Source organism: Emydura macquarii, unplaced genomic scaffold (genome assembly GCF_026122565.2).
Source record: "Emydura macquarii macquarii isolate MOO-44397 ecotype Brisbane River unplaced genomic scaffold, CSIRO-AGI_Emac_v2 contig_1253, whole genome shotgun sequence".
In the NCBI taxonomy this organism is placed as follows: Eukaryota; Metazoa; Chordata; order Testudines; family Chelidae; genus Emydura; species Emydura macquarii.
This window is the reverse complement of record NW_027131390.1, coordinates 78,901,767-78,925,688: the sequence shown is the minus strand read 5'-3', so window position 1 is coordinate 78,925,688 and position 23,922 is coordinate 78,901,767. Positions and strand designations below refer to the sequence as shown.

Sequence of the window (23,922 nt, the reverse complement as noted above, 5' to 3'; positions counted from 1 at the left end):
TATTGTATATTTCAGTTTTGCTTGCCTTTCCATTTAGCACACAATTATTTCCTCTTCTTTTCTTTAGGAATTTGAAATCAAAATGGCCTTCTTTGTTTGTTCGCCAGAAACACTAATGAGGCCAGTATCAATACTGCCCTGAGAATATTGTTTATTATTTATACTGTAGGCTAGCAGATGGCACACAAAAGGACAAAACATATTTATTATGTTATTTTACCAAGATCTTTCATAAACTCTGGCTATTTTCTTTTAAATGTTCATAGCAATGGACAATTGTACATCTATATCTAGGTAGATATATTATATACAAAATTGATATATATCAAACAATCAGGTATAAACTTCCTCACTTGAGTACACTTTTTAAAGGAGAAGGGTCTGGCTAGTTTAAGGTAATGGGATATGCACACTTCTACATCTAGGACTAATAGAATCATAGACTATAAGGTCAGAAGGGACCATTATGATCATCTAGTCTGACCTCCTGCACAACGCAGGACACAGAACTTCACCCACCCACTCCTGTAATAAACCCCTAACTTAAGACTGGGTTATTGAAGTCCACAAATAATGATTTAAAGCCTTCGAGGTACAGAGAATCCACCAGCAAGTGACCCATGCCCCATCCTGGAGAGGAAGGCGAACCACCCCGCCAGGGCCTCTGCCAATCTGCCCTGTGGGAAATTCCTTCCCAACCCCAAATATGGTGATCAGTTAAACCCTGAACATGTGGGCAAGACTCACCAGCCAGACACCCAAAACAAATTCTCTGTAGTAACTCAGAACCCACCCCATTTAACATCCCTTAACAGGCCATTGGGCATATTTACCGCTAGTAATCTAAGATCAGTCAATTGCCAAATTACGCTGTCCCATCATACGATCCCCTACATAAATTTATCAAGCTCAGTCTTGAAGCCAGCCAGGTTTCTTGCCTTCACTGCTCCCCTTGGAAGGCTGTTCCAGAACTTCACTCCCCTGATGGTTAGAAACCTTCATCTAATTTCAAGTCTAAACTTCCTGATGGCCAGTTTTATAGCCATTTGTTCTTGTGTTCACATTGGTGCTGAAACTAAATAATTCCTCTCCTCCTTGGTATTTATCCCTCTGATGTATTTATAGAGAGCAATCATACCTCCCCTCAGCCTTCTTTTGGTTAGGCTAAACTAGCCAAGCTCTTTGAGTCTTCTCTCATAAGGTAGGTTTTCTATTCCTTGGATCATCCTAGTAGCCCTTCTCTGCACCTGTTCCAGTTTGAATTCATCTTTATTTAACATGGGAGACCAGAACTGCAAACAGTATTCCAGATGAGGTCTCACCAGTGCTTTGTATAATGGTACTAACACCTCCCTATCTCTACTGGAATTACCTCGCCTGATGCATCCTAGGACCACATTAGTTTTTTTCATGGCCACATCACATTGGCAGCTCATAGTCATCCTGTGATCAACCAATACGCCTAAGTCCTTCTCTTCCTCTGTGACTTCCAATTGATAAGTCCCCAGCTTATAGCAAAAGTTCTTGTTATTAGTCCTTAAGTGCATGACCTTGCACTTTCCACTATTAAATTTCATCCAGTTTCTATTACTCCAGTTTACAAGTTCATCCAGATCTTGTTGTATGATAGCCGGGTCTTTCTCTATATTAGCAATACCTTCCAACATTGTATCATCTGCAAACTTTATTAGTACACTCCCACTTTTTGTGGACTAGAAGCTGTCATCTGATGGCTGAGTAGTTGTGATCTCAGTCAGTCTATTTCTTAATGAACAAGTGTCCACAAAAATTTTTAAAAACCACTCTATCAGAGTGATGTAAATCCGGGACAGATATCAAACAAACAAAAAAATCAATCACTATCATTTTGGTGTAATCAAACTTTCCACATGTGCAAATGTGCCAGATCTCTACTTTCCATTCTATGAAAGGGCCAATTCTGCAGACCTTGCACATTCAAAACTTAACTGAAGTCACAAAAATATTTGGGCACCCAAGGAATGCAGGATCAGGCTCAAATATTATTCCTGAGTAAAAAGAATAATAATAAAATGCAGAGCAGGTTGCTGCAACACTGCAAGCAATCTAGAGCTCTGCACACTTTTACTGACTTCACTGATGACCTAATGATGAGGTTTCTACATCACAGAAATGAACAGGGGTAGTCATGTCAATTTCCGTAGAGATATATATATATATATAGAAATATATATATTTCTATCTCTCTCTCTATTTAAAAAAAAATATATATATATATATGAAATACATGTCCAAAAGAGGATGAGATATCAGCAAGGGAGGAAATTTTATTTTCAGTCAACTCAAAGTATATTACAAAAATAGACAATAAAAGAAACTTAAAACTGAAATAAAAAGCAGTAGACTCTATCTTAAACATTACTTCCCGGTTAGAAACACATTTTTTTCAAAAATTCTAAATTGGCCAATTTAATTTATATTGGGCAAAAACTTGGCAATCTAGCTGTCAGCTTGGATGCAAATCTTGTTCTGAAAATATAGCTAATCATTGTTTCATTTTATTTTTCTAGATTTGTCATAAAAATAGTTTAAGGTAGTTTTAGAGTACTCCACAAATGGTGTAATTTTAAAATAGAAGTTTTTCAGACACATAGTGGGTACAGATGTATCTTGCTCTGGGAGTTCATTTTATAATATATCCAAAAAGTGAAAATGGCCAACATTTGAAAACTTACATACCTACTTAGGTACCTAAAGTTAGGCACCTGAATCCAACATGTGCTACATAATTAAGCACAACTGAATCATTTATGAACTTTAATTGTGAGTGTATTTTTATTAATTTAAGCTAGAATCACAGTTACTGTACATTAAAGACCTTATACAAGCCACGCAAGGCCTTGTGTCTATGAGGGGACATTAGTGTTTTTTGGAACATATATTTTCTAGTCAAGGGACAAAACAAAAAAAAGGATAAGAGTTGATAGAATCACAGAGGGCTAAATTATGTCTTCATACACAACTTTGAGCAAGGGCTGGTGCAGCATACACAGCACCAAACCAGATTCATAGATTCCAATGCTGGAAGGAACCATTGTGATCATCTAGTCTGACCTCCTGTATAACACAGGCCATACAATTTCCCCCAAATAATTCTTAGAGCATGTCTCTTAGAAAAACATCATATCTTGATTTAAAAATGGCAAGTGATGGAGATTACACCATGACCCTGGATAAATTGTTCCAGTGGTTAATTATCCTTACTGTTAAAAATGTACACCTTATTTCTGGTCTAAATTTGTCTAGCTTCAGCTTTGTGAGAGACACTGTGACTCAGACAACACCTCTGAGTTAATTATTTGCTCTTCACTCATTCCATGAATGGGAGTAAGTGGATGTGCAGTATCTGCTTATTCCTGCACATCTGGACTCAAGTTTAGGGTACCCCACACTGCAGTGTAAAGGGGGAGGGGGAGGAACTGTCCTCCCTCTCTCCCCTATGTGTGGGCATGTAGTCTGAGTCACAGTCTAGCCCACACAGTTTTTTACGAAGCAAGCATGGAAAACCTTTATTTGTTAACTGCTATGTATACTTTTTTGCCTCAAAATGAGTATCTGAAAAATGTTGATTACATACCACTAGGTTTCCAATGACCATGACCAGCATGAAAACAATAAGGCACATGGTTTGGCCTGCAACCTCCATGCAGTCCCACATAGTCTCTATCCATTCTCCACACAGCACTCGGAATACAATCAAGAAAGAGTGGAAAAAGTCATGCATGTGCCAGCGTGGAAGTACGCAGTCTGTAGCAATCTTGCAGACACAGTCTTTGTAGCCTTTACCAAACAGCTGCATACCAACCACAGCGAAAATGAAGACAATGATGGCCAGCACCAAGGTCAAATTTCCCAAAGCCCCCACTGAGTTACCAATAATCTTTATCAGCATATTTAGTGTTGGCCAAGATTTTGCCAACTTGAATACTCGGAGCTGAAAAAAAGAGCAAAGGAGTGTTTTTAGTACCAATTACAATTAAGCTGTAAATGTGAATCTTACATCTCTATCGATAAAAAGTTCTGTGTTAATATTTCATTTAATGATTTTAAATGCCATTTATCCAAAATTTTTGTAGATGCAGTCTACACCATATTTTGTAATTCAGAACCTGTAGAGTCTGTTCCCAGTTAAAGTTTAGAAAATGTGAATATAACTTTTAAAATGAACTAAAGAAACCAGAATGTGAGACTATGGCTTGAAATAATACTGGTAAGAGAACTAGACATGGATATTTTAAATGTATAAATAATACTTTAGCTGATAAATGTTAAGACAGTTAAAATTTTTCACAAAGATTTAGGGAAGTCTAATGAATTAGCTGGAGATTGAGACAGACATGGTGCAGGGAATGGAGAGGAAATTTGCATATTTAATGTGAAAAAATTTGAATCAGGATTACATTTGGTTAGTTTATTGCAACGTATTCTCCTTGTGGCTACTCATGAAAAGAACCCAGAAGCTTAAATCTACTGTGTAATGCATTAGCTCGTCTCTCATGGTGTCTGAGTCATTTTGAATTTACAGCAGTAGTTATCCATGGGCTACACTGACAATCTTTCCCTTTTTGATATCATTCAAAATCTTTCAAGGTACTGATAAACCCTAAATGGACTCAAATCCATTTATCTGAGAGATCACCCAGTACACTAGGTAACATTTCCTGTCTGATCATGGGATTAAATAATCCAAGTCAAGCACCTAAGAGCGTTTTAGCAAAAGGTTCCCACCTCTGGAACCTGTTCTCCCTAGAGGTCTTCGAGAGCCTGTTTTTTGGTGAACTTCCTTTCAGTGGTCTGCCTGAATCTGTAGTGAGCTTGAAACAGTCATTCTGGGAGATGTGACCTACCTTGTTCCTTTTACTGAGGTGTCAGTTTAGAAACCCAATTATGATTATTTAAAGGTTCACACTGTAACCTATTCATTGCTCTTGAAAGCAGGTGGGAAAATGGAGACAGAATCATAATATTAAAATGTGTACAATCTATTGTGAGGGACAGCTCATTATGGTACCAAGAATGAAGGGCATATGATAGATAATCATCATTTTCTCTCCTCCCTCAATCAAGCGCAAGGAGTCTAGTAGAGCCTGGCAAGGCATGTGAGCCCCACCAAGGAGAAGCCAAATCCGTGAGCACACATAATCATATTTTTAATATCTGCACAAACTGCTGTGAGTAGAATCTCATTTTGGCAACACACACAGCAGGAGCTTATTTGGTGGTTGGGGCTTCGGGGGGGAGGGGTGGGGGAAGTGTGGAGTTTTCCATCTGAACTCCTGAATGGAGAGGAATATGCTGCACTCCTTAAAGGTGTAAAGTAGTATACACTTCCCACATCAGATACAGTGTTCAGCCTGAGGCAGCGCCACACTGTCATCAACATAGGGCTGGGTCTTAAAGGAACAGTCTAGTTTTAATCTAGTCTTGATATGGTATTGTGTTATATCTAATGGAGTTCACTGTAATTTTTGCTACATTTTGTCCTTTTTTTCTCCATCCTTTTCTCACTGAAATAAATATATTACAAATGATGAATGGATGTGAGGAAATATAGAGAACGCAAAATGTTTGGAAGGATGGGGTCGGGTCAGAACTTATTTAATGATTTTCTAGATTTTTTATGTTTGTATTGGTAATTATGTGCTTGCACAACCTTAACTATTTTTTAATAAATGTATTTGATTGGGGAAAGACAGATGGATAAAAAGTACATTTACAAAAATATATGTGTATTTTGTATATATGTATATAAATATATAAGATATATGATACTGCCTTATAAATTACATGCCTATATCTTGCACTCTGATATCATATCTCTAAACTTTTTCTCTCCATCATTTGCTGTATTGTTGATAAAAAGACTTGAAAAGTACCAAGATTTGCTCTCTCAACTGATAAATTAGAATAAATTATTAATCAAAAATTGAAAATGTGATAGTATCTCTCTCTCTTAATTTCATCAGAGTTATAAAGATTTTAAAACTTAGCTTCAGTGGATTTTAAAGAGAATTGTATGGCTAAAATGTATAAAAGGTTGAAAATGTAGAGGTGGGCATATCTCTTAGTGCCCAAGTGTTACAAATAATGACCAATATCCCAAATGTAAATATTCTGAACCTGACTTAAAAATTAGGCATGTGGGGGGAAAAATGCACAGTTGCAGTCACAAATACATTATATGTATTTGTAATGAAAGCAAATATGTGCAAAAATTAAGCATGCCTTTCTGAGTGATTGTGGATGCTTAATTTTTAAAATCAGGTCCAGTAGTAAATAACAGTAAATCTGTGTTTTTAACATAGAGCTTAGGTGACATGTGCAAACCCCTGCTATTTGAATCTCAATTTTTATATTTTCCCCATCAACCTTGATAATTGATATTATTATGTTCTTCCCCTGATGCTATTCCTCATCACATTGTGCGTGCAGTTAAAATTTAGATTTTCAGAATGTGCCATATAAACATACTGTGGCTGAATTATAAGTATATTTAGGACCTGTAAATAAAAAAAATTCAAATGTTATTTATTAATATATTTACCAATCTGAATGATCGGAGAACTGATAATCCTTCAACATTTGCAAGACCGAGTTCCATTAAACTAAGACTGACAATAATACCGTCAAAAATATTCCAGCCTTCTTGGAAATAATAATAAGGATCCATGGCAATTATCTTTAAAACCATTTCTGCTGTGAAGATCCCAGTAAATACCTAAATGCAAAATTTAATTAATTAGTCTAATCCTACTGGAAGTTTGTTTATAAATGTATTTCAGCAAACTTTTACAATCCATCTGTAGACTCATAGACTTTAAGGACAGAAGGGACCATCACGATCATCTAGTCTTACCTCCTGCACATTGCAGGCCACAGAACTTCACTCACCAACTCCTGTAATAGATCCCTAACCTCTGGCTGAGTTACTGAAGTCCTCAAAAAATGATTTAAAAAATTAAAGTTACAGAGAACCCACCATTTAAAGCTGCAACTGACCCGTGCCCCATGCTGCAGAGGAAGGCAAATCCCCAGGGTCTTTGTCAATCTGACTTGGGGAAAAATTCCTTCGTGACCCCAAATATGATGATTTTAGACCCTGAGCATGTGGGCAAGACCCACCAGCCAGACACCCTCAGGCTATAACTATTATATTTAACAGATTGTTATATATCTATAGTTCCTAAATATTTTCACACACTAATATTCAGTAATTAAAATCAGTGACTGAAAGACTTTACCTTCTGGCATTTATTTAGTAACGTATGTGTTATGAGTTGGTGCTTTCAGTCCAGTTCCTATAGGATACGTCAAATAAAAATAAAGCAAGAATTGACAATAATTTGCATCCTTACTGGTAGTCTCAGAAAAGAGAGAGTGTGAACTAACTTCCCCCTTAAGGTGGCTTCTTCAGGTCAGAGCTGAAGTATGGAGGTGGAATAGGATAAAGATCTTTGATCTGTCTGGGCTGTATCTGTTCTGTGGATAAACAGAGGATTCCATCCTTCACTGCTGTCAATCTAGCACCTTCTGTGAGCTCCATATTCATATGGGAAAAATGTGTTTCAAAATATTTGAAGGGACCAAGGCTTAAATGACAGAATTCCCATTGATTTTAGTGGGCCAGGGGTTTCACACCTAGATCTCTTCAGCACTACATACTGATAAGCAACATGTAGAGTAAAGGGAGTTGGATTTTGAAGCAAATTATATAGTGCCAAGTACACCTGAGTGTTCTGCAATACCATAGAAGTGTGTCCTTGATTTTCCTAGCTATCTGCTGAAGCAGGAATTGTGAATTCTGTCACTGCACTGTGATTGTGCAGTTCCTTCATCCCACTGACCTGACCTTTCCCACTACTATGCAGTTGTGATGCTGGGGGTGACTGGATCTAAATGTAGTAATTTCAGGAATTGGGAGTACAATACCTGCAATGCCATTAAAACATTAATCGTTGTCAAATGGCATATATCAACATTTTTTAAAACTATTACTTTTCAGAAATAACAAAACCTATACAATTAAACAGACAAGATTGAAGGGGGATTACAGCATAATCAGAGGAAAAGGGAGACAACTCCAAAAGTCAGAGGTCAAGGGACTTAGGTGATAGACTTTTTAAAATTTGTTCTTCATTTTTCTTCACAAACACACATACCCGTCATCCACAAATAATTTTTCTTGAGTTTTTATTGCACCATCAGAACTAGTAGAAATAGAACATTTTAGCTGCAATTAATCTACTTTTCTGATCATTACTGGTCATTCTCAATCTGAAATGACTAATTATTAAAGTGTGTAGAAAGTGAATCATTACATTTCATAACTGTTGCTTCCTTCCCGTTACAATACTGCAAGAGCACAATCTTCCGGTTGTCGCATCACAATCAATCCCCTAACAATATGATATCAACAAATGCTAAATTAACATTGTTTGGATGCAAACCACCAAATGAGGAACTGAGGATTTAATTGAAACCAGGACAGAGGACATTTTCTGCATGCACTTACCCCTAATTAAGGTTAATGAATTATTAGAATGGATAATGTAAAACCTACTTGTTGTTAGCATGCAGAGAAAAGGAAACCAGGAACGCAAAGTGGGAGAGGGAAGAGAAGGTAGAAAGCAGCAACTTGGATTCGCAAATGGCTGGAGTGAGAGGGCCTAAATTAATCTTTTCAGAAACAGATTATAACATTTTGGGGAAGAATATTCTGGAATGTTTGATGGATACAAAGAAAATATGAGTGATTTCAGTTTGCTGCAGAAGGGAGGAAACTGTATTTTATACAAGGGCGTCTTATATTGTCATTTTAGTTTTCTTTGTTTGTATGTTCTATTAATGTACTGTTTTAAAGGGTCGTTGTCAAAATATAAAGGCTACAGAAAATGTATCTGTACTTTAAAACATCCTCTTACTGAGCTATTTGTCAGCCCTTCTAAATCAGTGTTCAATATGAATAGAAGCTAGACTTCTCAACCTCCAAGTGTTAATCAGGGCACTTGGTTGGTTTTGGTTCTCAGGTGTGCATGTGACATGAGTCTGTGTGTGTCATTCCATCCCTGTGCTAACCATACACTCTGCAATCCTGTGTGCAGGCAAGGGATTGAAAATGTATAAGAATCCTGTTCTCAAGCAAAGGATTCTTGCAAGTAAGCATGAAAATGGCAAGTGGAGTGAATGAGACAGTATAGTATATATGTGTTTCTAACACATCTAGATTCACAAACAAAAACAAAGCTGGCAGATCTTACTGTTCAGAAAGACAAGTGAGCATAGCCCTAGGTCTATGGATGAGGTTTTAACAGAGTGTGCAAATAAATATGTAAAACTGGCACAACGCTTTTACACACGCAACTGTCCAATGTACTTAGCTATTCTTTATAGTGGGATTTGTTCAATGCAGTATTAGTATCAATACGATTCCATACCACGTTTTGTCTGGATTATAAAAATGACAGAACTAGAGCTGGTAGGAATTTTTTGATGGAAAATGTCATTTTTATTTAAATCAGAACATTTAGGAAAATGTGTTTACTTTGATAAACATTTGCACAGAAATCTCCATTTTGAGACTTCTGAAAATTTGTTTCAGAATTCCAAATTTTTATTTTAAATTTTATTTGACAGGTTTTAAATTTTTATTTTATTTTTACAGTATTTCATAACCTGTCAGCACTACCACTGTTACTAACATGACATAAAATAATGGTTGCAATATTCTGTTCTGTTGTTTTATTTTAAACATCATTAACAGCATGTGCAATTTAGTACTGATTGGAGTGATTCTTTGATGTAGAAAAAATAAAATGTTTCAGTCAGTACTAAATCACAGCTAACCTTAATGATCTTTAGAATAAAATAAAAATAATAGTATATTTCAATTATTACATCACGTTATGACATGTCAGTCAGCACATAATGTTATGAAATAATGTAAAATAATATAAAAATTCAGGAAGAGGGAATAAAATAAAATTCTAAATAAAATTTCAGAATTCCAATATGAAAATTTTCTGAAATTGAATTTTTTTTTTGGAAATTCCAGTTCACGGGAGATTTAAAAAAATATTTGTTTTTGTTCTGAAATTCTAAGTTTAAAATTCAACCTTTCAATGGCATCCCCTTCTTCTAGTGATATTGTTGGTAAATTTAAAACTAATTGGTCACTTTCTTATACTGGATAAAATGTAACCTTCTAGTTTGCTGAGTATTTTTCCAGTTACCTAAGGTAGCAATGGCATGTTAGTAGCAAGAGGAATGCCATTTACAGAAGAAGTACTTTCATATCAAAGTTACTGACTACAATTCAAAGAGCTATTCTGATAACGGAATATTTTATTAGATTTCTGACGTTAGAAAAATATTTTCTGTGCAAAGAGTGTCAGCACCAAGGGGAGAGAATTAAATCATTATCCAGCAGCTAATAAAGACAAAGTCTAAGATAGGCTTCAAGGAATCTGTCAAGCAATTTACCTATGCTGAAGATTATACTGTCAAACAATATTCAATGATTTCATTACAACTCAAGATTATGGGGCTGATCATGCTCTTGTAGAAATCAGATGCTATATTGGCCTCAATGGAAGAGGCCACTCTTATCTGTGAGAGTCCCAGGTACACATTCTAACTTGCTTATAAAAGGCTGTCTGGAATTAAGTTAAAACGAGTTTTAAAATATATATAATGAACATTATATATAAACTTCCTTTTAGGAAAATTAATTTTACCCACCACATGCTACATTTCAACCCACTTACCAGGTTTCCCACAGTAAGCACACTGCTGAACTGTTCTGTCATTGGGTAGTGTTCCATGGCCATAAACAATGTGTTTAGAACAATGCAGATAGTAATTGCAAGATCAACAAATGGATCCATCACAACCAAATTGACTATATGTTTTACTTTTAACCATGGGCTCCAGCAGTCCCAGATCAAGAAAGTGTTTGCAAATCTGTACCAACAGGGTGGACATTTTTGTCTGGATTCTTCAAGTTCTGGAAAAAAAGTGTGCAACATTAACTTATAAAACCAACAATTTTCCTAACATACCCACTAAAAGTTCTTGGTTTAAAATTTAAAAAATATCCCAGAGGTTTATGTGCTGCTAATATATACCATATGAAAAAATTAGTCAAATGTGATTTGTACATTAAATACGAACATTTCCAAATCAATATTTATATCTGTATAAGCATAATGATACTGCTGTTTTCACATTACCTGTGTAGTTACATACTTGGATTTGTTTGACTAAAAACATTCACTATTACCATGAACAATACTGAATCACTGCCTTCACATACTGTAGAGTAAAGGATACTTTATTTTTACATCCATCTCATTCTTTACTCAAATAACTTAAAAAAATGAAGACAATGTGAATGAAGACAAACACAATCCTTTCCTCCACTCAGTTTTAATAGGACAAATTGTTTTCTCATACACTTACTATAAATCTATCAATTAAGAAGCAGATCTTTTATGAAAGCCTGTGCCCTCAGTTGGGAATCTTTGATTCCCATTTTTCCTGCCATTTGACAGCATCATAAAAGTCAGATTTCTAGAATCCAAGTAGCCTCTAAATAGTGTTTGATAGCAAGGATGACACCCCGTGTGAGAAATCAGACATTGATAGGACATTTGGGGATGGGGAAGAAGAAAGACTGAGATGTTTTAGTTTAAATGCAAAAAAGTTAGCTTAGTAAAAACCAACTCCTCCCTTATTACCTCCCTCACCACCAAAAAAAAAAAAAAATGTCATGGCACTGTTTAGTAGAAGTTGAGTCTGAGTGTGTGCACTGCAAAGGGCATCAGTAAGTGGTGAACAATTTCCAAACTTCTTTATAAACATTTGTAGTGAAGTCTTCCTGCACTAAGATAGAACAGGTTGGTTGGATGAAATAACCAAATTTCTGAAGGTTTAGCTAGTCAGAATGCTGACAGGGGGAGGATGATTTTCAGGAATCAGGACCTGCAGCACAGCAAGTCTCCAGGCAATCTAACAAGCGAAGCTGGCTTGTAGTAGACTGCCTAATTGGCTTAAACCATGTGGTTGATTGGAGAAGTCAAGCAGACCAGCGCTTAAGCCAGCAGCTGTTCAGCAGCTGCTCAAAACATTTGCCAATGGTTGTGTTATTTCCTGCCTGGCCTCACTCCAGGTACTCTCGGCTCCAGTTCCTGATTTCTTACTTTGACTCTGGACCTTGGCTTCACCTCCTGGTTCTTGACTCTGGGTCTGACCCTGGGCTGAGACTCCTGGCTACTCTTTTCACTATCCCCAAACACTTACATCCCAGTTACTGACTGTGATCTTGAACTGGGATGGAAAATGGGCTTTCAGAGAGAATGATTGGAACGGCAAGGAAAACTCCACAGGTTTCCCTAGCCATCTTCCACAGCCTGTGAGACTATGAAGGAGCTGTCAAGATGACATGGGACCAAATCTATTTAATTTTTCTGGCTGCCCTTGTTAGTAAAGGAAGAGGGAGAGAAAGGTAAACAGGGAGAGATCTCTTCAGCTGAAGGAAGAGATGACAGAAGGAAGAACTCCCATAGTTGGGAGCAGAATTGGCCCAGAACTTTGCATAATGGGAAGCAAATAGCCCCATCTACCTATAATGCTTCATTTAGAGACATTGGCACATTTGTACTAACTTGTACGAGGTCTGACTCAGCTGAAGTCATATCTAGTAGAAAGGTAAACTCTTTTGTCATCTGAGGTTTGCAAAAATGCATTGGAAGTACGTTTACAAAAAATAAGTGATGTACACCTTCACCTCTGATTATAATTCAGCTTGGATTGATTTGCCTCTCTGAAAAAAGAGAAAGTGACTCATTTTTAAAAAGCTGTTGAAATTTTGACTTTTCACAAATGAATTTGAAGAATACTTTGTAAGTTTTGTTTATAAATTTTCTTTAAAGTATGAGGTGAAGGACACATGTTACAAAGGAAATTAAATGGGCTTTGTCTGACTTTCTCGATCAGCTGTTAAAAATTTCCTACACATGTTAATCAGTCACACTATCAAAAGCTATTATGAGCAAGTCAAAAATGTTTTGTTATTTGAATGAAGTTCTGTTTCCATCATGTTTCCAAACTGCCTTTCATTCTTGTAGTTTCTGTGAATAAATATTTTATAGAAGGAACTTGCAATATATGTTTTTTTTTTAACTTTTATATAAAATGTTGTTTATACTCTTGTCTGCACCTCTCTAGTGTAACTCAAGAGAAGCAGTGGATGTTTTGGATTGGAGGGAGCCAACTACCATTTTATAGGTTTTTTTTTTAACCAAAAGATATCCCTTGTTGTTGTTCCCTTTCCATACTTGTCAGTCTGTCCTTTGACTTTAAACTGTTTTGGCAAGGACCATACATAACACATCACTAGGACTGCCATAAACAAATTATTAATACGTAATAATAGCTCCTGTGAAGATATGCTTTAATTTTCCTGTTGACCTAATGTTTTAGGAAGAAATCTCTTTCTGCTCTGTCAGCTCTCTCTTAGGCCTCTGCTACTTCATCATATATGCTAGTATTATGTAATAGTCTTTTCCCTTTTGCATTTAACAAAGAAAAAAAAAAAGACTAGGATGGCTGTTACCGTTCAGGTCTGATCTCCCTTTCAGTGCACTAAGAGAAAACTCTCTCTCTTTCTCCTCACAGGGCACTATTTCCTAACATTTTGTTTCTCCTACACTATTCTAGGCAATATATACAAATATATATCAATTAGGAGCAGTATTATAGGAACCTTGCAGTAAATCAAGATAAATGATTAAGAACATGTGATGGAAATGTTCATTAAGTACTTCCAGCACTGTACAGAGTTCACCTGTCCAATCATACAAATACAAATGAAATTGTGTATGTCTTGTCTTAAGTGTAGCTAGTGCAAATTCACTGAAATGTGTGTAAAAATGAAATATATCCCATGCCTTCCATTGTGTTTGTGAGTATGCTGGCTATACTCATTGCTCTTTGTCTTGCAGTAGAATCTTCCAACATTTCCATGGAAATTTGGTAAGAACTCAGTCTTCTCTTTCTTATTTCTGTTTCTGTAGTGGTGCCCTGCAAATAAAATGCTGGTGAATTAAACCATCATTTTCAGCAACTTATTAATATCACAATATACAAATCCTATAGTGACTTTCAAAGAAAGTCAGCTGTGAACAGCTTCTTATCCAATGTATTCGACTTTCCTACATACTGCAGGTTTCTGTCTCCACTAGAATTATCTTAACTGTTTCCAAGCTGTCTGGTGGAAATTTCAAACTACCCCAACAAGCAGTGAGCTGATTGGAAGTGGGCATATGCAAATAAATGCAGTGTGATTAGACTGGAGGGGGGGAAGGATTTAGGTTCCAGCAGAGATTTAGGTTCTCTCATTGAAGGGGTTGTTTGAGAAAGTACTTGCAAGGTGACTCTCATTTTGGGGGACAAATTTCCAAGGAATGCTGGGGCCGGTGGCTAATTTAAATGAATACTGTGCAAAACCTAAAATTGGTTGCCAGGTATCTTTTTCCTAAATGCTTATTAATCTCTTAAGAAATTAACCATAGTTGTAGCCTAAGTTCCAGCCAGGTGTGCATATTTGACAGTCATAAGGTGGCAATGACAAAGAAATATTAAACTAGTATTTAAAAAGATAATGTTGATGCATAAAATACAGTAGGAGAGAATTAATTATGCTAATGGTATTAAATGTTGCATTTCCATCCTGCTAAGAAATCTCACAATTTCTATAAAAATATAAAAGCATTTCTTATGATGGAAAAATCAAGTTATAATAATTGCTTTTTCATCCACTTCATTGTTTCAAAAGGGTTATAATAAATATATAATTAAGCACATATTTTCCTAGTTCTATTCCAGTTTTTAAATGTTTAGGGTATACAATATAAGATGGTGTTGGACTTTTGCTTTCTGTTTTGTATGATCTCAAGTTACCTTTATAAAGCAATAAATATTAAATTCTGATTTAAAGGTTCTTTAGCAAGCTACTGCTTCTGAGTATGTGTATTTCTGTACAGTTTTTCTTCTTGTCTTGCATGAGACATGATCCAGTGGCCTGAGCACAGGAGTGGGAGTTGGGACTTCCTGAATCCTAATTCCTGATCTCTCCAAATCACTGTGTGGCTTTTGCAAGTCACTTAGGGCACTACATACTGCATTGGTCTGCATTGTATAGGATGTAAATTTAAAACACACCTAACTGGCCATTGTGGCGCCTTCAGGCAGTTACTAAAAGATCCCTAGTGTGTGTTAATGGAGTATTGTTTGAAACGGGACTACATTAATGTGCACCAGGGAACTTTTAATGTGCACCAGCACATGCCACAGGGGCCCGTTAGTGCACATCATGCCGGTGCACATTAGTATTTATCTCCTGTTCCCAGCTGGTGTGGACTAATACAGTGTAGACAAGCCCTTACTCTCTCGGCTTTAGTTTTCCCACCTGTAAAATAGGGATAATAATGCTTGCTTACTTCATAAGGGGGTTGCAATGATTAATTGGTTAATGTTGGCTTAGCATGAAGATGAAAAGCTCTGTACAAGTGATAATTCCTGAAAAGGAGATGACATAAACAGGTTGAATCTTTTTTTAGATGAAAAGATCTATCAAAAATATGCACAAGCACACATGTACCAACTGACATTTCCCTTAGTTAATTTTTTGAATTTCTGGTCTGAAGACCTATGTCAAGATAGGAAATAAACGTAGAAACAAAACAAGAAATATATGGTAGTAGTGAAATTTTAATACTACATTGTAATGAAGATGTTTTCTTGATTAAATTCAGTGCTGTTAAAAACTAACCAGTGTCATTGACAGAATACTTTTTTGTACTACATTATATTGTATATACCATCTTTTTTTATAAATATTTTAAATATCTCACATAGGATTCCAGAATTCTACGACTTCAGCTGAAATTCAATGCAGTTGGATGGGTGTATAATAAACACATTTTTCTCATTAATATTATGTACCTGGTCTTGAAGTTTTTGTGGTTTTGCCATTGAGTTTAAAGGGAATAGGATCTCGACCCTTGTCTTTTTAATTCTATGTGTTTGCAAGTACTGTACTTTTACTTAGTTATGGAGTAAAGGAAGTTTTTCTATTCTTCTCTCTTTGTTGAGGCAAAACTCAGAGTTCTGCCATATGTATCTGAAAGGAGATTTTCCCCCCCTTTATTATGTTAAAAGATTACAAGATATAGATGAATTTGCAGCTGCAGAAACACTGGCCGGAACTATGTCAAACTTGTTTATATGACAGTGAAGTTACAATAATTAGTGATTTATCTATGATCACCTCTGGGAGAAGTTGTCCAGTAGGCGAAGTGAGAGCAGAAGGTCCTCCAACCAAGGAAACCACCCCATTGCAATCTACAGTGCTGTGCATCTTCCCATTTGGTGGAAGTGCTGGTACCATCCTGGATGACATACTGGCTTGACTAATGTTACTGTTGCGCCTTTCACCATGTCTGTTTGGAACAAAGAGAGAATCTCTTCTGCTTTCATTGTCTTCAAGAGTGCTGTGTTCATCATCAGCAAAGTCATTTTCTGATCCTATATCCTTTGCACGACCTCTGAAGCTGAAAATACTTGTTTTGCTGTTGCGCCTTGGGGAAAACAGGGAGCCACGAATGCTCAGCAAAGACTGTAGGAAAGCCAACCCCCCAAAGAACAGCATTAGTAAACACTTAAAAATATAATACCTTGTTTTCTCATGGTAAGTCGTTACCATGATCTAGAGAAAGGATATTTATTCATTTTTAAGCATGTCATCTACTAGAGGGGAGGAATAATTTTTGAAGTGTTAGGAGGGCGTCATCAGAAAAAGTAGTACAGGGGGAAGAAGGGAAATGCAGTCCAGCCACTGGTATCAGAGTGTTTTGTGCCAAGGGGCAGTAGTATTTAGCAGTTAAAGTCATTGGCAGCGAGAAAAGGGCAGATATCTAAGATATATCTGTGGCAGAAGCAGGGGTAGAATCCAATTCCCCAGGGCAGCATTCAGCTGGCTACACCAGGAGAACATCTTGCATTCTCCTTCGTCATTCACTACACACCTTTCAGCTTTTCAACATATGAAGCATGGACTCTAGAGACAATAGTCTCCTTCACTACATAACCCTGAATCATGCCCAAAGTAGATCAATCCTGTGCACTGAATGAAGCAGGGGTCCTGTGGAAAAAATAGTATGTGGTCATGTAATTCTATCATAATGCATACACACAAGGAAGCTGAACTAACATTGTTTAGGTGACCTTATTTCTGGCATTTCCTAACTTTAGAGTGCATGACATTGTAAAGTTAATAATAGTCTCATAACATAGTTTTTGGGGTGTAATTTTATATATAGCTTCTTTCCTGCATTGCATCCACTAAAAAAGGTTTTCATTTCCATATATTTTGAAAGGTATGCCAAACTTCTGTGATTTGTGTATGCATCTCCATCTCCCTTTTTAGGAAGTTATATCAATTAGATAGAGGTGCCCTCTTTGACTAACTTTGATCTTTCTTGGTAATTTATTATATTTAATTTTGTATTTTTTATAACTTAATTATACATCATTTATATTCTGCAATTACATATCAATACTCTGTATAGTTACATATCTGCCAAAATTAATTGTTACACTTATTTACTTGGTGGCACTGTAATTTGTTTGACAAATAGTATAACAAAGACTGCAGTATATTCATCTTTAATTTAGGTTATACAACTCAAAATTTTTGAGATCATACATTTTTGTAATAATTTCTAACGCCTAATTCTGCAAACCTCCATAGGCTGGACTCCCATTGATTTTGATAAGAGTTCTCTATGCTCAAGGTTGGGCCCTAAGGGAATAATTCCAGAGGGAAAAGTGCACAGTCAGAGTTGAAAGAGCTGTGTGCTTCTTAGACGTGTGCTCAAAAGACATATTCATAGTAAATAGAACCCTCACACCAAATCTGTAGCAGTTGCTATGCATGCAGGAGGAGATCAATGGTGAATAGGGTGTGAGAAGAGAGCTGTGGATGTGCTCCCCACTCATATGCACGCACATAGAGTCTTGAGTCGGTTGATCAGAGCAGTGCACAGACCCCATTTGCTGTATTTTCTCTACTCTTCTAGCCTGTTCATCATGTTAACCACCACCCCCACACTGTGATGTACAATCTCTGGGGAGTTCACTGTGTGGCACACAAGAGGCACAGAATCTTTCCAGCACAGACTCTCCCATCTGGCTCCCTTTCTTGCACAACAGAGAGATGGCATCTCCATTGCATTTTGACCATTACCCGGATACGTAGAGGGGCATATTTGCCCCTAAGTGCTGATATTGCTTCACAAACAGTGACTAAGTTAGCTATTTAAATTGGTGATTTGATACTCTTTAGATCACTAGATCCATTGATAAGTTCAGTGGTGAAAAGTTTTACTTTAGGTGGGTGTTCTTCTAGCTATTTTATCCCTGCTTGTGTAAGTCATGGTCTGTTAAGATAAGTCATTCCCCCTTTTACTGTATCTTTCTCTTATTTAATCTAAAACTTAAAACATATACAATATTTACTTCTACTTGATTTTAATGGGTTTTAATTATTCATTTAACAAGATGAATTAACATTTAGTTCAGTGTTATGGAGAGTATTTAAATTTAAGATTCTATGACAGTTTCAGTGGTACTTGCTGATGGGGGACTTGGTAAAAGGAAGGAAGGATTTCAGAGAGATTAAGAAAATATGATGGATTAATGCATGCTATGATACTTTACTGTTAGATAATAAATCCACAGCAAGTTACTGTATTCCTCTCATGATCTCTGTCCTGGAAGCATACAAGAGAGATTCAGGGTATGGGGTTAACTATAGGAGGGTATGTGATTTAGTAGTTAGAGCATCGGACTTGGAGTCAGAAGTTCATGGTTCTACTGTTACTAACTCTTCTGTGTGATTTAAGCAAGTCACTTAGTATCCTCATCTGTGAAACAGGGATGATAATATGTATCTAACGTAGAGGGATATTGTAACACTTAATTCATGACTATAAAGCCCTATGAGCTCCTTAGATGAAAGGAGCTATATGGGCCTGATCCAAAGCCCATTGCAATTAATGGTGAGATTTTCATTGACTTTACTGGGTTTTGGATTAGACCCAAAATGCATAAATTCAAAGTACTATTATTATATCAAATCAGAACCACTCCCTTTTGCTTCTTTATAGGTATCCAATAGTTTTTATCTCTAGCCATTAAATGGGCACCTAAATGCATACAGTATCTGGACATTTGAATTGAGTTATATAAGCAAAGTTATCCCAGTGTGATAGGACTTGTCTACATAGGGGAAATTAGAGTGCGGCAAGCCAAGGTATGAATCTACAGCACACTAGCTTCACACACAGTAATTCACAGTGTGGACCCTGTTACAGTGCACTAAGTCTGTAGTGTGCTTTGACATCCTACTGTTTCAAACATCAAAGCGCACTGTGGAACTTTTTAGTGTGCTGTGGCCGGGTCCACACAGTGAGTTAGTACATGTCAAGGTAGTGGACTATAGATTCACATCCAGGCTTGCCATCCGCTAATTTGCCATGTAGACAAGCCCCTACCATGGTGGAATATAATGATTCTCTCTTGGTCATGTAGAATGAATTAATTTAAAATTAACAGTATGTCTAAATAATTTATTGGTATATGCTCAAATGTTCCCCTGTCCCATTTTCATTCTTGTGGAAACTCAGAAATATTTTTTTCATTTGCCACCATTTAAAAATGAGTTCAGTAGCACAAACAACAAAAGCTAAGGGTGGTCTGTTATTCCTAAAATGCAGAGCATACATAGGATTGTTGTATTTTACAAAGGTTTTACTGTTTTGGGCTTGAGATGATTTAGGAGTGAACAACTAATGAGTGACGTATGTAAATTTTCCTAAGGAGTTCCTCCAATCAAAACCTTTTTACTACTCCAAACCATAAGTACTCGGTGTATGCCAGATATTTTACAGAAATACATTTTTAGAAGTATTTAAGCAGTTTTGGGTAAGTAATCCTGTATTAGATAATTTGACAGAAATATCCAGCTAACTGTTTGAAACACCGCTGACTATAATAATTATGAAAACTAAGTTTACACAGCAAGAGTCCTGTAGCACCTTAAAGACTAACAAGTTTACACAGAAGCTCTTTTCCCCACATTGTCCTTTTCTTCTCTCTTCATATCGTCATAATCTTCTACCTGTAACATTGCTGGAATATCCATGACAAACAGATCATGGTAGTAGAAGAACACAGATTACTTAGTAAGAGCACTATACCTGGTGGGGGGAAGTGAACCTCTTTTCATATGTCAGTCGACTCCCTTCCATAGAGAATCGGAAACTTTTCCTTCTGATGCTATCTTCTGATTCAGATTTAGGGAACTTTTCAACATCTCCCTTGTCCTCTGCTTCAGACAGTTCCTTCTGTCTTCTTTTCTTCCTTCTGTTTCTCCTTTCTTTAGCACTTTTTGAGCTCAACTTTGATGCTTCTGAGGAACTTTCCAAGAGCTCCCCTAGTCCCCCTACTCCACTCAAATCTCTTGACGCAACTGATGCTGCTGCTACTGCTGCTGTTGCCTGTTGGTTTACAAGGTGTGGTATTTTTAGAATGTAGATAGCTAACTATTTTATATACATGTATTAATTTTTATTATTCTTCGCATAAACAGTTGCAACTTGCGAACAACATTTCAATGGAAGAAACATTCACAAAAATAAGTTCAAGACAAATTTTATATAGAGCAATATTTAATTCCCTATTATATAGAGCATAAGGCAACAAAAGAACTAATTTAAATAGTACCATAACAGCACAGCTCTCCAAAGACAAAAGTACAGTAGGTTAGCTTAAAATCAAAGTAGTACAAGAAATCATGGGCACTGGATCTTCCATGCACTTCAGATCTGTGTGCTTCTCCATCTCTCCTGAGAAAAGCACTACATCCTGCTCCAGAACAACTCAGCTGGTCCCTCTAGCTGTTCATAGTGAGAAGTAACTAGTGGTTGTTCTTTGTGTATGGCAATATGTAACTCAGATCATATGACTTGATCCATTAGAATAGGTAAGGGGACTGATTGACTTAACCATCGGGGCAAAAAGACAGTTAGGGCAGACCTAGGATCTTTTCCAGGGGGTGACTGTTCTGAAATCCTGCAGTGGCAGGTATGTGGCAGAAGCTGCCAGGTCTCCACAGGTTAACAAGGACAGAAGATGTGTGACTCCAGAAATGGCTAATTTTGTTCATGGACAAGGGGATCAGTAATTACCCACCAGAATAACATCGTATTTGGTACCAGAGCTATTCATAGTAGATGGGGTGTATCTCTCTGACGACAGGTGAGTGGCTATATTTTTGGCTGATGTTAGGAAGGGAATTGTTAAGCTATCTAGGAATCTAGCTTTAGGTGGGGGAAGGCAGCCAAGTTGTTTGCTGGTATCCCCTGATGGCATGTGTTCAGTGTAAGTACTCATTTGATAGGGGGCTGGTTCCCTGATAAACTGGAATTAGAAGTAGACTTAAGGAAAGAAGCTGGGGAATGGGGCTGAAGCTCCTAATGTGTGTTGTAGCAAGGAGAAAATCCACTTTCCCAGCCCATTTAGCCTTGGTGGAGTCCTAACAATGGGCTTGGATCAGATGCAGAGGAGTTGGGGGGCTGATGGCAGCCCTCAAACAGGTGGAAATGATTAAGAAAGGAATCATGATCTGTACTATATGAGTTAGTTATTGCTGGATAGTTCCCAGTGAATAAGTTAATAGAGTTGTGGCCTAATTAAACCATATCCCTTGCATCTTGTCTTTCTTCCTGTGTATCTGAGACAAAAGCTCTACATCCTGCTTTAAGGAACTCTGCTGGTTCCTTCTGGCTATTTGCAGTGAGGATTCTTTGTATATGGTATTAGGTAACTCACAATATAGAACCTGATCCACTAGAATAAGTTAAAATTAACCGATTTAGATCTTCATTAGGTTTTGCGGAGTATGTAATGTTAAAAAGAATCCCAAGCAGATACAGTTTATTGAGAAGACCTTAAAGCCAAAATTTTGTCACAAAGGTTTAAGATTATCCTGCTCAATTGTTTACAGTAGGAATATGGGGCCAGATTCTTGGTCCCCCATCTGGCTATTTTTTGCTATTCAGGAAGCAGAATGTTTTACTAACAAGGCAGATGGGGATTCTCCTTACACAGGGGAATCCCTGCATGGTGTAAAGATGATATAAGGTTCTATGTCACTTGCTCTTGTCCTCTTCCTCAACCACGAATGAAGAGTGAGTCAGGGACCAGAAGGGAATGAGGCCAGAACCCCTTGAGTTTTGGTGGTACGCAGGTGGTGCTTTATAGACCATTCCTATTTTTGTAATTTTGAGCAAGCTCAGGGCTGCTTTAAGTTTTGTTTGGGATGAACTGATCCCAGTACTGAAGGAGTGAAAAGGTGACTTATTACCCTTTTTCACGCCCAGCCCTGCACTGATCATAGCTCGATAGGACCCAGTGATCTGGCCTCCTTCCCACATTCTCATAAACACAAAGAAGTATTGCCACATCACCCCTATTCTCAGATTTCTCCACTGACTCCCCATTCATTTAAAAAATAACTGCATAGACTTGATCCAGTCTTTGTTCCTCTCTCTTCTTCTCTCTTCCTCCTTATCTAGCCTAAGTCTCTCTGTCCCTTCATGCAATCGCACAAGTACAGTGCCAGCTGTCTGGAATAGCCTCCAAATAGCCTTCAATTTAATTAATCTCCATCTGCTTTCAGATATCATCTGAAATCATATCTGACCCCCCTGCTTGGCTATAGATCTAAGTTTCTCTCTCCTTTTGTTTTTAACTTTGTAACTGCATTTTGGATTTTAATGTAGGAAAACTACTAGAGAAAGTAAAGTATGTATTAAATGTTAATATACATAAAGGCTAAAATTATGAACAATTACGTATCAGTGGCAATAGATAATACCAAATTTGAAAAAAGGATGTATCCTTTGCTAATAAATATTTTTATTTTCCACAATTCTGCTCCTTTCTTAGTGATTTGAAGTGACCGAGTTTAAAGACTAAAATACATATATGCTAATGAGGGATAACAAGTAGTGCAGAAGTCTTTTCAAGTTAAGGAAAGGGGACTTGATCATCCATTGCCTTGCGCCTTATGGAGTCATTTATATCTGGTCAAAGTATGTGTAAAATAATACAAGTGTAAATGACTAGGGATTCTGTTTTGCTAACATTTTACACCCACTGTGTATTGATGTAAATGACTAGACTGGATGCAAAGCAATGGAGAAGCAGGCCCAGAGTTGGGTTCTTACGTATAACACCTTCGTCAGACAATTTGCCATTGGATAATAAATGTATATTATTATTTAATGTATATTTAATGTATATTAAAAACTACATTTTCTTGTAACTTTATTTACAATAAGTTTTCCCAGCAAACAAGATTGTTATAAAAGATTATCCAATAAATTATTCCATCCATTACCTCTTTGCTACTTAAAAGATTTATATAATTTCCTAAGATCCCAATTGACTTCAGTTGTTAAGTACTTTGCTGAATTGAGGCCTACGAGAATATCTTAGTAGTAATACCCTTCCTTCAGTCTTTTTTGTTCTGAATGTTCGGGAGGGATTATTAAATAAAGCAGCTGTGAACATACTCTTGCAGACTATAAACCAGAAGCAACTTCTTATAATCTCACCAGACTTTTTCACAACTTTCATCAGATCTGTAAACTCAGGATGTCATCAATATCATGCACTGTAATTCTCCATTATAACCAGGTTTCTGTAACATTGTAATCACCAATCTTTTACATAGAATCTTACAGTGAACTTAGTAAC

General features: G+C 36.8%; 1 protein-coding gene across 1 annotated transcript in view; it reads right to left on the bottom strand.

Moving 5' to 3' along the window:
* LOC137153695 (sodium channel protein type 2 subunit alpha-like) overlaps positions 1-23,922 on the bottom strand; it is a 109,189-nt gene that overhangs the window by 43,825 nt on the left and 41,442 nt on the right. The window contains exons 11-16 of the mRNA XM_067549344.1: positions 20,358-20,657; positions 16,367-16,714; positions 13,986-14,118; positions 10,803-11,041; positions 6,584-6,757; positions 3,617-3,973 (exon numbers count right to left, since the gene is read on the bottom strand). Coding sequence (XP_067405445.1) covers positions 3,617-3,973; positions 6,584-6,757; positions 10,803-11,041; positions 13,986-14,118; positions 16,367-16,714; positions 20,358-20,657 — 1,551 coding nt within the window. The remainder of the gene's footprint in view (positions 1-3,616; positions 3,974-6,583; positions 6,758-10,802; positions 11,042-13,985; positions 14,119-16,366; positions 16,715-20,357; positions 20,658-23,922) is intronic.